We start from the raw sequence: 12475 nt of genomic DNA on the forward strand, positions 1-12475 counted from the left end.
CTCACTCTTGGTTGGCAATTGTTTTTTTTCTTTTTGAGGTAAGGTCTCACTCTAGCCCAGGCTGACCTAGAATTCACTCTAGTCTCATGGTGGCCTTGAACTCAGTGATCCACCAATCTCTGCTTCCCAAATGCTGGGATTAAAGGCATGAGGCACCAAGCCTGGCCTTTTTTTTTTTTTTTTTTGGTGTATAGGTGGCACTGAAAACCAGGTCCACCAACATGTCAAGAAAAGATAGCCTAACACCGAGCATGAGACAGCCTCCTGTAACACATATGCCAGGGCCCATGAGACATCTTAGAGGAAGTGATGATTTCAACATTAATGCTACTTGCACTGTTATCTTAGCAACCTGCTCCAGGGAGATGTTGACAGACACTTGTAACTCATCAAAGCAGAAATTCAGAGAGCTCAACAATAAAGTAGACTTAAATCACATGCCCTCCAAGGCTCAGGGAACATTGGAGAAGAGGGGACAGAATTGTGAAGAAGGGGACAGGGTGTGAAGGAATATCCTGAGGCATTGTCCTCCCCCACCCACATAGAGACTGTTTCATTCATAACCCCATGATGAACACCAACAACCCCATTTGAGGAGGGCCCCCAGTGGAAGGGGGGCAGGGAAGAGGAAACAGAAGAGGCTACATGAAGGGAATGAGACCAACATGCAATTTGTTCATACAAAGCTTATAAATTTAAAAAGCCAAAAAATTTAAACTTTTTTTTAAAAAAAGAAAGAAATGAAAGTCTGGCATGGTGGCGCATGCCTTTAATCACAGCACTTGGGTGGCAGAGGTAGGAGGATTGCCATGAATTTGAGGACACCCTGAGACTACACAGTGAATTCCAGGTCAGCCTGAGCTACAGTGAAACCCTATCTCAAAAAAACAACAACAACGAAAAAAAAAACAAAAAAGAAATTAGGAGCAGGGCATGATGGCACAAGCCTTTAATCCCAGTACTTGGGAAGCAGATTCCCCCTAATTATATTGCTACAAACTCTGTCATCACATTAAGGAAGAGAATAATCCAATACCTGTGACATTCTTCCTGTGTTCTCAGTTTGGGGCAGGGCTCCGTGGATGCAGATGGCTCCCAGTGTGGCTCAAGGCCAGTCAAGGTTCAGTGGGTCCCTTTCCTTCCTCCCCTTTCTCTTTTCTCCTTCCCCCTTTCTTTTCCCTTCCTCTTCTCCTTTCCTCCCTTTCTCATTACTAATGTATTTATTTTTCGTTTATTGTTTTCAAGGTACAGTCTTACTCTAGGCCAGACTGACCTGGAACCCACTCACTCTGTATTTCTAGGCTGGCCTCAAACTCACAGCAATCCTCCTACCTCTGCCTCCTGAGTGCAGGGATTAAAGAGATGTAATTTATTTCTTGCTTTTTAAAAAAATTATTTTATTTACTTATTAGAGACAGACAGACAGAGAGAGAGAGAGAGAGAGAGAGAGAGAGAGAGAGAGGGAGGGAGGGAGAGGGAGAGAGAGAATATGGGCCTGCCAGGGTCTCAAGCCACACTGCAAACTCCATGCACCACCATGCTCATCTGGCTTACATGGGACCTGGAGAATCGAACCTGGGTCCTGAGGCTTTGCAGGCATATGCCTTAACTGCTAAGCCATTTCTCCAGCCCTCTTGCTTTCTTTTTTATAAGCAGCTACATTAAAGCATAACTGACAGAAAAAATTACCTTTTTTTTCAAGGTAGTGTTTCATTCTAGCTCACGCTGACCTGGAATTCACCATGTAGTCTCATGGTGGCCTTGAACTCACAGCCATCCTCTTATCTCTGCTTCCCAAGTGCTGGGATTAAAGGTGTGTGCCATCACACCTGGCTAGGAAAATTATTATTATTATTTTTGAGGTAGGGTATCACTCTAGTACAGGTTGACCTGGAATTCACTATGTAGTCTCAGGGTGGCCTTGAACTCACAATGATTCTCCTACCTCTGCCTCCCAAGTGCTGGGACTAAAGGTGTATGCCACCACGCCCGACTAGGAAAATTAATTTTAACAAAAGTCTCATATAAATATTACAAAAAAGCTAGAATATATCAGGAAAATAAGACTGAAAGCACTCTGGTGTGGCTTGTGAGACAGCAATAAGGAATTACAGCTCTCACTGTCCAAAGAGCTACAGGTGGAGGCACTTGGGCCCCAGTTTACCCATGTAAGACTGGTACAGGAGAAGGCCTAACTTGATAGCAATTTTGCAAACAGCAGCATACCATAACCTTTTTTATTTTTTTAAAGTTTGTCTGTTTGTTTGTTTATAAGCAGAGAGATAGAAGAGAAGGGCAGAGAGAAAATGAGTGTGCGAGGGCCTCCAGCCACTGTAAATAAACTCCATATGCACGTGCCATTTGGTGTATCTGGCTTTATGTGGGTATTGGGGAATTGAACTCACGTCATCAGGCTTTCTAGGCAAGTGCCTTAACTGCTAAGCCATCTCTTCAGCCTAGCCTTTTTTTTTTTTTTAAGTAGGGTCTCATTCTTAACCCAGGCTGACCTAGAACTCATTCTGTAGTCCCAACATGGCCTTCAACTCACAGCAATCCTCCCACTTATTCCTCCAAGTGCTGGGATTAAAGGTGTGCACCACACTGGGTTGTAACTTTTCTTATTTGCCCTTAGATGCTGTACTTATTGACCATAAAACAAGGGAACATTCTATCACATAAGAGGTTATTAAGGCCAGCTGCCTGACAGAGGCCAAGGAGCAACAGTATCTGAGAAGATATACCTTCATGAATTTTGTCTGATGCTGTGTTCTTCAGCAGTGTGGGGAGTGTGCTGGCCCTTCTGCTAACCCTCAGTTCTCTTCCTGCTCATAACTGCATAGTATTACCTGGCCTTACCACTGGATTCTGGATGGGGGACAAACAGGTAATGCCAAACCAAAGAGGGTAAATAGAAGGCAAGCGTAGGGCTGCTGAAGGCAAAGGCTGGGAGAGAAACCATCTTCTCACTAGGTTGGAGGAACAACAGCAGTTCCTTTGGGGGAGGAAACAGCCTGTGGAGATTGGTTTCTTCAAGGAGGGGGTTCCCAGCTCTCCCCCCAGTTCAGCAAGTGTGACTGGCCCTTGTGCAGGGGCCAAGCCTCAGGCACATCCCTGACTTTCACCAGGGTGCCTATGTCAAAGTCCAAGTTGCTCAAAAATTTTGGAGGTGGGACATGCAGATGATTCCAACCAAAAGTAGCTATTCCAAGCTGTATCCTAAGTCATGGCTAGTTTTACAAGGAAGGCTTGCTTGCAGGCTTTCAGTATTTTTTAAAAAAAATTTATTTACTTGAGAAAGAGAGAGAGAAAGTGTGTGCACACAAATGGGTGCACCAAGGCTTCCAGCCACTGCAAATCAACTCCAGACACATGCGCCACCTTGTGCATCTGGCTCTTGTGGGTCCTGGGGAATCAAATCTGGGTCTTTTGGCTTTTCAGGCAAGTACCTTAACTGCTAAGCCATCTCTTTCAGCCTGGCTTTTAGTATTTTTGATGGTCTCTGGCCACTGAGGGACATCTATCTATCTAGTTGGACCTCTTCCTCTCTGGCCATTACTGTGATAAAGCACCTCTGGAGTTAGCTCAGAGCCACAGGTCCCCTGTGGTCTGTTGGTCACTCCCACTATTTCCGAGCTTCTAGCTGCTTCCGTCTCCACCAGGTGCTTGCTTCCCACCGCCCTCACTTAGGACAGTAGACGAAGATCGTGTTGCATCAGTCAGGGCCCGTGTTTCTTGGCATTATTGGTGTGCTGGCAGGCTTCTTACTCTTAGACAGAAAAGTGAGAATATCCTCTTTCCTGAGCAGTCCATGTCTGCTTTGCCCAAAAGCCAACCTGACAGTTCAGTGTTGTGCTGGCCTTCCTTCCTCCCATAGCTGTAGGACTGCAGGTCACTGTGGGCCTCAGGGCAGCAAGGTGGTCTCTGAAGCAGAGCTCCTGACTGCATGGGGTAGCACTATCTAGTTCTAGGGAAGTCACAAAGCCCTCAGGTCATATCAGGGTTTCCTGTTTGTCATTTAGTCAATGAACTGCAGTATCTCCTGAATTAAGAGTAATCTCAAATAAGCTACAGTAACCACAATGCATTGCAAACATGCAGATGACTATGTGAGTAGGAGAAGATGCCCAGCTAGACCAGCAGAGGTTCCGCAGGACAGGCAGAGACAGGATGTGGTGAGGCACCTTTGTAGGTCCAGCTGGATCAATGGAACTCTGCAGCCAATATAAGTCTACACAGATCAAGCTTTTCTCTATGGAGAAGTCTTTCAAAGATGTCCACCAGAAACTCTGGTTTACACTGAACTACACAGCAGCTTTGGCATTTCCTAACCCTCCAGCCTCTCTGAAAGGACAGGGCTGACACCGGATAAGTATGCAGTCCACAGCCTGATGAAGGTCCCTCAGGAGCATCAAAGTGATGATGGCCTGTGCCAGCTGTGCTCCAGAGACTGACAAAAGTGCCAACTGTGCCTTAGATAGTAATCTTATCCACATGTGAACCTGCCCACACTTTAAAGGCAGCAAAAATCAAAAATACAAATTTAAAGTGTGTTTCTTGGGCTGCCAGTTAGATTCCCTAGGATACATGTAAGCCAGATACACAAGGGGGTGGGTGCATGTATCTGGAGTTCATTTGCAGTGGCTAGAGGCCCTGGAGTGTCCATTTTCTGTGTTTGTCTCCGCTCTCTCTGCTTGCAAATAAAAAATAAAAAAATAATTTTTTTTAAAAAGTGTGTTTCTTTGACAGGATAAAATTGTAAGTTTTAGGTGCTTTTAAAGTCTATCAAGTTTATCTCTCAAATTAACCACAAATTTGAATTTAAATACTGATGAGAGCTTCTCTGTGTATTATTATGTATCAACTTCAGTTTAGTAGTTAAAAAACCTGTATCACCTGTAAGAAACCACATTTCCTATATGACAAATATAATCCATGACATGGAAGATACCACAGTTCTATTTGAGCCTCCTACATGCAACCATTTAAAGACTCTTTAATTGAGTAAAATTATAGAAGTAGAGTCTCAAATAGATAAGTGAGTTGATAAAAAATAAAGTGGCAAGGAACAGATAGACTAGCAGCAAGCAGGAAAATTGCCTCTACTTCACTAAACAAAGAATTAGGCATACCAACACACTTATTTTTCTCTTCAACTATAAGCATAAAACGTGTTTTGCAACAAAGAAAGGTAGTTTTCGGCACAAACATAATGTAAAGGAGTGTAGCTATGAGAAGTCAACGGCTGGTGTGGTGGCCTCTTACCTGGACCTTGATCTCTCCATGGCTGTCCTTGCCCAGAATGACCATGTGTTGTGGAGCCTGTCCTGTAGGTGCTGGAGCCCTGTCTCCCCCACCTCCCTGTGGGAACATGGTCAATGCATCAGCATGGTGCAGCTAATCTTGTCCCAGGTTAAACAGCGTAGCAGGTGGTACCAAGCTCTTCGTGTATTCACATGGGCAGGCTAGGACTAGAGGACCTGAAGACATAGGCTGCAGCATGTCCTGGCTCAGAGAGAACATGGTCCATCTGTACTTGAAGCCAAATGATATGCCAAAGGCCATGTTACCATGTTCCTTCAAAATGGAATCTTGGTATCCTATCCATCCAGACTCTGCCTCTAGGTCTAAAAGCTCTGCTTCCCCCAGCTAAGAGGGAGACCTCTGGTCTCCTTGGGCAACTCAGTAACATAGCACTTTTCCCTTGAGCATATTCTGGGATTTGGTGAGCTCTTTCCTGTTTCCCATAAAGTTGCTAACACATACTTTTCATGCTTATAAAATTTCTACAAATTTCCAAACCCTGATACCGTATACCCCTCTCCACTAGAAGGCCTGGTTATGCACTATTTTGTGCTTTTAAAGGTATCCTCATTTCACAGTGCTCCATAAAGAAAGGACCAAGGCTGACCTATGTTCACCACAGGTGTCAACTATAGACATGGGGGATATGTCTGTAGGAAGTGTGGCCTTTGGCTAGTATCATCATTTATGTATGGTGTGATACCTTCAGAGCCCAATTCCTCTTCCATCTGGAGCCACTGTGTACAAAAAGGACAAGGACTCACTCAGGTCACTTAAATTTCAACCACTAGTGAGGGGAAAGACCAAGGAGAGCTTTCGCAATGTGTCAAAGGACTCTAAGGATACCCAGGGTTACTCCAGCATCTCCCCAGACCACTTCATATTTTGGCCTACAGTGACCTTTGGACCATTTTCTCATCCTATTTTTCTCTACTGCCAGCACAGCTGCCATATTAAGAGCACATTTCTGATGACGTCACTTCAGAAGCCTTCCAAAGCATACACGTGTGAACTCTTGAGCTAAGCATTAAACAGCCTCCTATAACTTCTACTCTCTTTAATGACCTTCCCCAGTTTCACAGCTGCTGTGAGTCATCCAAATCAAACTCTGATCTTTCCCATTACCACTAGACTTCCCTGCTGTGGCTGTAGCAATCAACGCAGAGCAATGCCCATTATTGCTGCCCTCACTGTGGAGCCCCTTGCTTGTCTGGTACCCATCATAAACTCACATTTCCAGCACAGGGCTGATCTATCTTGCACACCGAGGGTCTCCACATGCTTAGTACACTGAGGTAGACATGACTCCAGTAGCTACAACTTCACAACTGCTGGCTCCAGATGCAAATTTACAGGAATGTCAGCTTTGTAGCAGCCTTGGTATTCAGCCCACCAGCATATCACAGCACTCGACTATGTCCTGAAGAGACCTTCCCCATCATGGAATACACAGAAAGCCAGAAGCAAGTCTAGGCATGTAAGACCCATGGATGACAGCTGCTTCAAAACTGCTCTACCAGCCACGAACAAGCTTCCCTACCACTTGTCCTCTAACAATCTCAATTAGGAGCCTATGTGCCTCAGGCTACCAACCACTTGTGAGATCAGGGAATATAGAGGGAAGGCAGTAGATTTACTTTGTAATCAATAAATCTCTTCTTTGAGGTCTCAAATTCAACTTATCTGCAGTTGGTAGGAGAAAGTTAGGGGAAGGGAAAAGGGGCTGGGAACTGAGAAGAAGAAACTTTTCACTTCCAGTCAGTGAGCACTTCCAGTCCTTGCACAGCTGCAATCCTGTAATGTTCCAGGGATCAAGCCTTGTAGGGCTGGATACCCTGAGAAGCCTTGGGGCTCATGCTGGTCACAGCCTCTGAGGGTGAACACTGCCTAAAAATACTCTGATGGGTATGTTGGGGTGGAGTCTCTTGTTCAATAAAAAAAATAATGGGGTACTATGACTATAGCATAAACCAAAGGAGGACATGAAAAAAAATCTCATGAATAAAATAAGCCAGTGAGCTGTCTAATGCCAAGTAAACAAAAGGATATAATCAATAAGATACATTTTTTCATGGATTAAATTAGTTTTAGAAATACCACTTTATTTTATTATTTATTTATTTATTAGAGAGGGAGGGAGGGAGAAAGAGAGAGAATGGGCATGCCAGGACCTCTAGCTACTGCAAATGAACTTCAGATGCATGCACCACCTTGTGCATCTGGCTTATGTGGGACTGGAGACTCGAACCTGAGACCTTAGGCTTTGCAAGCAAGTGCCTTAAGTGCTAAGCCATCTCTCTAGCCTAGAAATAACATTTCAAACGCTGACAAAATGCCAATCATTGCTGGTGAAGGTACAGAATAAAAAAACATTAGGAAACAACCTGGCAACAAATACATTTTTAAAAAATATATAGTTATTTCTTTTTTTTTTATAAACAGAGAGAGAGAGAGAGAGAGAGAGACAGAGAGAGAGAGGGGGGAGAGGAGGAGGAGGAGGAAGGAGAATGCAGATGAAGAGGAGAAACAAGTAGTGGAAGTAGTAGTAATAGTAGGAGAAGAAGAGAAGGAGAGAGACAGAATGGGCGCGCTAGGGCCTCCAGCTACTGCAAACTCCAACAGTGTGTGCCACTTTGTGCATTTGGCTTTAGGTGGGTTCTGGGGAAGTGAACCCAGGTTATTAGATTTTGCAGGCAAGTGCCTTAAGTGCTAGCTATCTCTCCAGCCCCAGTAAATACAGTTTGATCTATAACCCTATAAACTACAGGCCAGGTGTGGTGATGCATGGCTTTAATCCCAGCACTTGGGAGGCAGAGGTAGGGGGATCACCATGAGTTCGAAGGTAGCTTGAAGCTACAGAGTGAGTTCAGGTCAGCCTAAGCTAGATACCCTCCCTTGAAAAAAAACCAGAACATCTGATTCTGTAAATTAGGTAGGATGTTTTATTTTAAGGTAACAGAGCATATAAAAGTAGTAAGAACAATGGGAAGTGAAATGGCTTCAGACAGGGACTATAATAAGTAAACACACAGCCTGCCCATGGAGGAAAAGTGGCCATTGTTCAAACTTTTGTTTGTTTGTTTTGGTTTTTCAAGGTAGGCACTCCCTCTAGCTCAGGCTGACCTAAAATTTACAATGTAGTCTCTGAGTGGCCTTGTACTCTCAGCAATTCTCCTACTTCGGCCTTCTGAGTGTTGGAATTAAAGGCGTGTGCCACCATGCCCAGTTTAAAAACTTTTAAGTAGAAGGAAAGCTAAGGTATAAAATTGAATCAAGCGCAATGAACTAAGAGCATAGGAAAATAATGTACTAGCACATTATCTTTCCATACTTGTCATCTTTACATGACAGAACCAAAGGAGGCTGTAAGAGAAGATTAGGTGTACCTCTCTATCACTCACTTGCCTGCTTGTCCTTACAATAGAGCCTCTTATTGATTCGGGAGCTTTTCATTTGCAAGCCTTTTGATTCTTGGTCTGGTCTGTTCTGTACTCCCTACAGAACTAGGGTTATATATATACATGGACATACCCAGCTGTTTATGTGGGTTCTGAAGATTCAAATTCAGGCATTCTCAAGCCTCCTAAGGTCCTCATGTGTGTCCAAGATGTGCACTCACCTAGTTGGGCGTGGTGGTGCACACCTTTAATCCTAGTACTTGGGAGGCAGAGGTAGGAGAATCACTGCGAATTTGAGGCCTCCCTGAATCTACGCAGTGAATTCCAGGTCAGCCTGAACTAGAGTGAAACCCTACCTGAAAAATAAAATAAAAGTTTTTTTCTTAGTGGGACAGAATTTAAGCCACTGAACAGAGCTAAATCATATCAATTTTTATCTTTCATAATTTTATCATTCTGTCAATAAGCCACAGAAAGTAGGTGGGCCTACCCTGGGTCCCAGAGCATTAAGTGACAGATAAAGGGAAGCACCTGGCCTTTGCCCACCTGTGTGGTGAGAGGTCCAATGTGTTCTGCCCACAATTCGTCGGTTCTCCTTCAAGCAAGCCTTGCAGACCACTGCCTTCAGGTTGTGAAACTTGGTGAGCCAAGATCTCTGCAAATAGATCAGATGTAAATAAGAGTTGGCTGCATGTTCTGTAAAGGAGCTAGATGCAGAGAGTGGGGTCTAACATGGTGGAGTCCCTTTCCCCAAGGAAGTCAACAGTGTGGCTACACACTCTGCACCAGAAGAGAACAGCTGCAGTTCTCCTTCAATATGATAGCAAGAGGGTCTTAGAAGATTGCTCCCTAAAAACAGAGCTTCAAGCAGCTATGATGCCTGCTTCTATCTTGTGTGAGTAAAACAGTCATGGCTAAAAGACAATTCACTTCTGCTGTGACAATCTAAGAGCATTTAGTGGAAATACTGAAGTCATAAAACAGCAGATGGGAGGATGGATCTTCCATGCTTTCCTCATAGCTTCCTATATTACTAGTGAATATTTCACCCTATGTGATTCTTTTCTAAACTTGTCATCAACTGGGCTTGGTCAGAGATGATTCACAAGGAAGTATCTTGTGTACCCTGAAGTATACAAAGAAGGATAGCTGATAGATGTGGCCCTCAGGTTGTGTCTCTTTGCATAATTGCTATAATAATGCCCAAATATGAGGAAGAAGCTTTCCTCTTCTTCTGCCTTTGGTTCTAAGTTCTAAATACTCAGTCACATAACACCCTGGAATTTAGTAAGAAACGGTGACAAAAACATATTGCCAAATATTTGCCCTTTGGTGTGAAAACTTGGGAGTGTTTTATCTTACAGACCAGCATGCTCTTGCAATCATACCACCTTTGCATCCCTGTGGGTAATAAAACATTCCAAATGAGCTTGGCAGGAGGCTTATTTGGAAATCTTCCAGGAATCATGTGGCAATGGTTCCTAGGAAGCCGGGGTTGCAGCCAGTGTCTCAAGGACACGAGTAACCTGGAGTATCTGAATGTGTTCGCAACTAGTCTGTTTTTGGAGAAGCTCCTCTGAAGGGAGCATGATCCCTTGTTTCTGCACATCCTTCCCACAGAGTGGTTAGCTATGTGGACACCAACAATGACGCTGCTAGATCAATCTTATGTCAGGATAGCAGTTCTAGAAATCCTACAGCTGTGTGAATGTCTGAAGCCTGGGGTGATGGTGATGATTCTGGAGCATATGTTTGTTTTCTTAAAGTTGCAGGACTGTTGGGACGGGCAGCCTCTGCAGGTATACTAGAGCTACTGGTTTCAAACCTATTTCAATGTACAAAAACTTGAACTTGGACTGAACAGAAGGCTTAGCAGTTAAGGCATTTGCCTGTAAAGCCAAAGAACCAAGGTTTGATTCCCCAGGCCAAAGCACAAGGTGACATATGTGTCTGGAGTTAGTTTGTAGCAGCTGGAGGCCCGGATATGCCCCTTCTCTCTCTCTCTCTCTCTCTCTCTGCCTCTCTCTCTCTCTCTCAAATAAATAAAAATAAAATATAAAACAAAACAAACAAACAAAAAACCCTAAACTCACATTTTGTTCCAGAAGGACCTCCACAGCATACCCTTTTTCAGACTGAAGGTACTTCTGATGGAACAGCTTGCCGTCAAACACATTCCAGGGCATGAACTCACTTGTTGTCCAGGGGAAGCCACATGCGCTGTTGACCAGGGCCAGGGTGGTGAGGCCACGGACAAGAAGAGACCCCAGCTGCACGGCTCGGGAGCTGATGTACTCCAGCTGTGGAGACATTTGCATATATAAATCTCAAAAAGCATGAACAAATTTGCGAGGCACTCAGCACTACACTGAGCAGCGCACTGGGCCTCATGGATTCCTCTGAATGCAAAGGGGAGAACATCATAATTTGCTACGGACCCAATGGAGCAATAGGTGATCACTCAGGCCTGCTTCTCACACAGAACTTGAATGCAATGTTCCTGCCCTAGAATCTCTGGACTGCAAACAGAAATCCACTCATCTATAAGTTGTGGTCTACTAGGAAACTCATAAGGTCCTTCACTGCTGTGTTTATTCCCCTGGAAACCTTCTCTAAAGAGAAAGGAAACAGCAGCTCCTTGTGTTTCAAAAAACCATACTCAATTGTTATAATTTTGAGTATTACTTACTAAAATTCTTATTTATTTATTTTGGCTTTTCAAGGTAGGGTCTCACTCTAGTCTAGGCTGACCTGGAAATTACTATGTAGTCTCAGGCTGGCCTCAAACTCACAGTGATCCTCCTACTTGTCTCCCAAGTGTTGAGATTAAAGGTGTGTGTCATCATGCCCAGCCTAAAAATCTCATTTTAAATGAATGCTACTGGGCTGGAGAGATGGCTTAGTGGTTAAGGCACTTGCCAGTGAAGGCTAAGGACCCAGGTGCAATTCCCCAGTACCCACATAAGCCAGATGCACATGGTGGCACATGTATCTGCAGTTTGTCTGCAGTAGCTAAGAAGCCCTGGCATGCACATTCTCTCTTTCTCTCCTAAATAAATAAATGTTAAAGAATGAATATAATTTAAGAATAAGATGGCACATGTATCTGAAAAGGCTGATTGATGACTACTGTTTTTATTTTTTTATTTTGGCTTTTCGAGGTAAAGTTTCAGTCTAGCCCAGGCTGACCTGGAATTCACTATGCAGTCTCAGGATGGCCTTGAACTCACAGAGATCCTCCTACCTCTTCCTCTCAAGAGCTGGGAATAAAGGCATGAGCCACCACGTCCGGGCTCAACTTCTAGTTTTCACAAGTCAGTAGCTTGCCAGAGCTGGAGAGACTGCTCAGTGGTTAAGGGACTTGCCTGCAAAGCCTAAAAACCCAGGTTCAATTCCCCAGTACCCACATAAAGCCAGATGTATGAGGTGACACAGCACACATGAGTCTGGAGTTTGTTTGCAGTAGATAGAGGACCTGGTGTGCCCAATCTCTGTCTGTCTGCCTCCATTTTTCCCCTTTGGATATGCATCTCCTTTTTCTTGGTAGGGGGATTCAAATCCACATTGTTAGGCTCTTAGGCTTTGCAGGCAAGCACCACTAAGCCATCTCTCCAGCTCCTGTGGTTTACTTATGTTTTTATTATTTATTTATTTATTTTTAGTTTTTCGAGGTAAGGTCACATTCTAGCTCAGGCTGATGTGGAATTCACTATGGAGTCTCAGGGTGGCCTTCAACTCACAGCAATCCTCCTACCTCTGCCTCCCAAGTGCTGGGA

At 44.1% G+C, this 12475-nt stretch overlaps 1 protein-coding gene across 6 annotated transcripts in view; it reads right to left on the minus strand.

Annotated features, from left to right (window-relative positions):
* Window positions 1-12475, minus strand: part of Fam120b (family with sequence similarity 120B) — a 102907-nt gene that overhangs the window by 3965 nt on the left and 86467 nt on the right. For 4 of the 6 annotated variants that reach the window (XM_004651068.2, XM_045158392.1, XM_045158396.1 and 1 more), the window contains exons 7-9: window positions 10793-10999; window positions 9246-9354; window positions 5263-5358 (exon numbers count right to left, since the gene is read on the minus strand). In XM_004651068.2, the coding sequence (XP_004651125.1) occupies window positions 5263-5358; window positions 9246-9354; window positions 10793-10999 (412 nt within the window). The remainder of the gene's footprint in view (window positions 1-5262; window positions 5359-9245; window positions 9355-10792; window positions 11000-12475) is intronic. The other 2 variants (XM_045158394.1, XM_045158393.1) reach the window with 2 other exon arrangements.

The sequence above is a fragment of the Jaculus jaculus genome, chromosome 9 (assembly GCF_020740685.1).
Source record: "Jaculus jaculus isolate mJacJac1 chromosome 9, mJacJac1.mat.Y.cur, whole genome shotgun sequence".
Lineage (NCBI taxonomy): Eukaryota > Metazoa > Chordata > Mammalia > Rodentia > Dipodidae > Jaculus > Jaculus jaculus.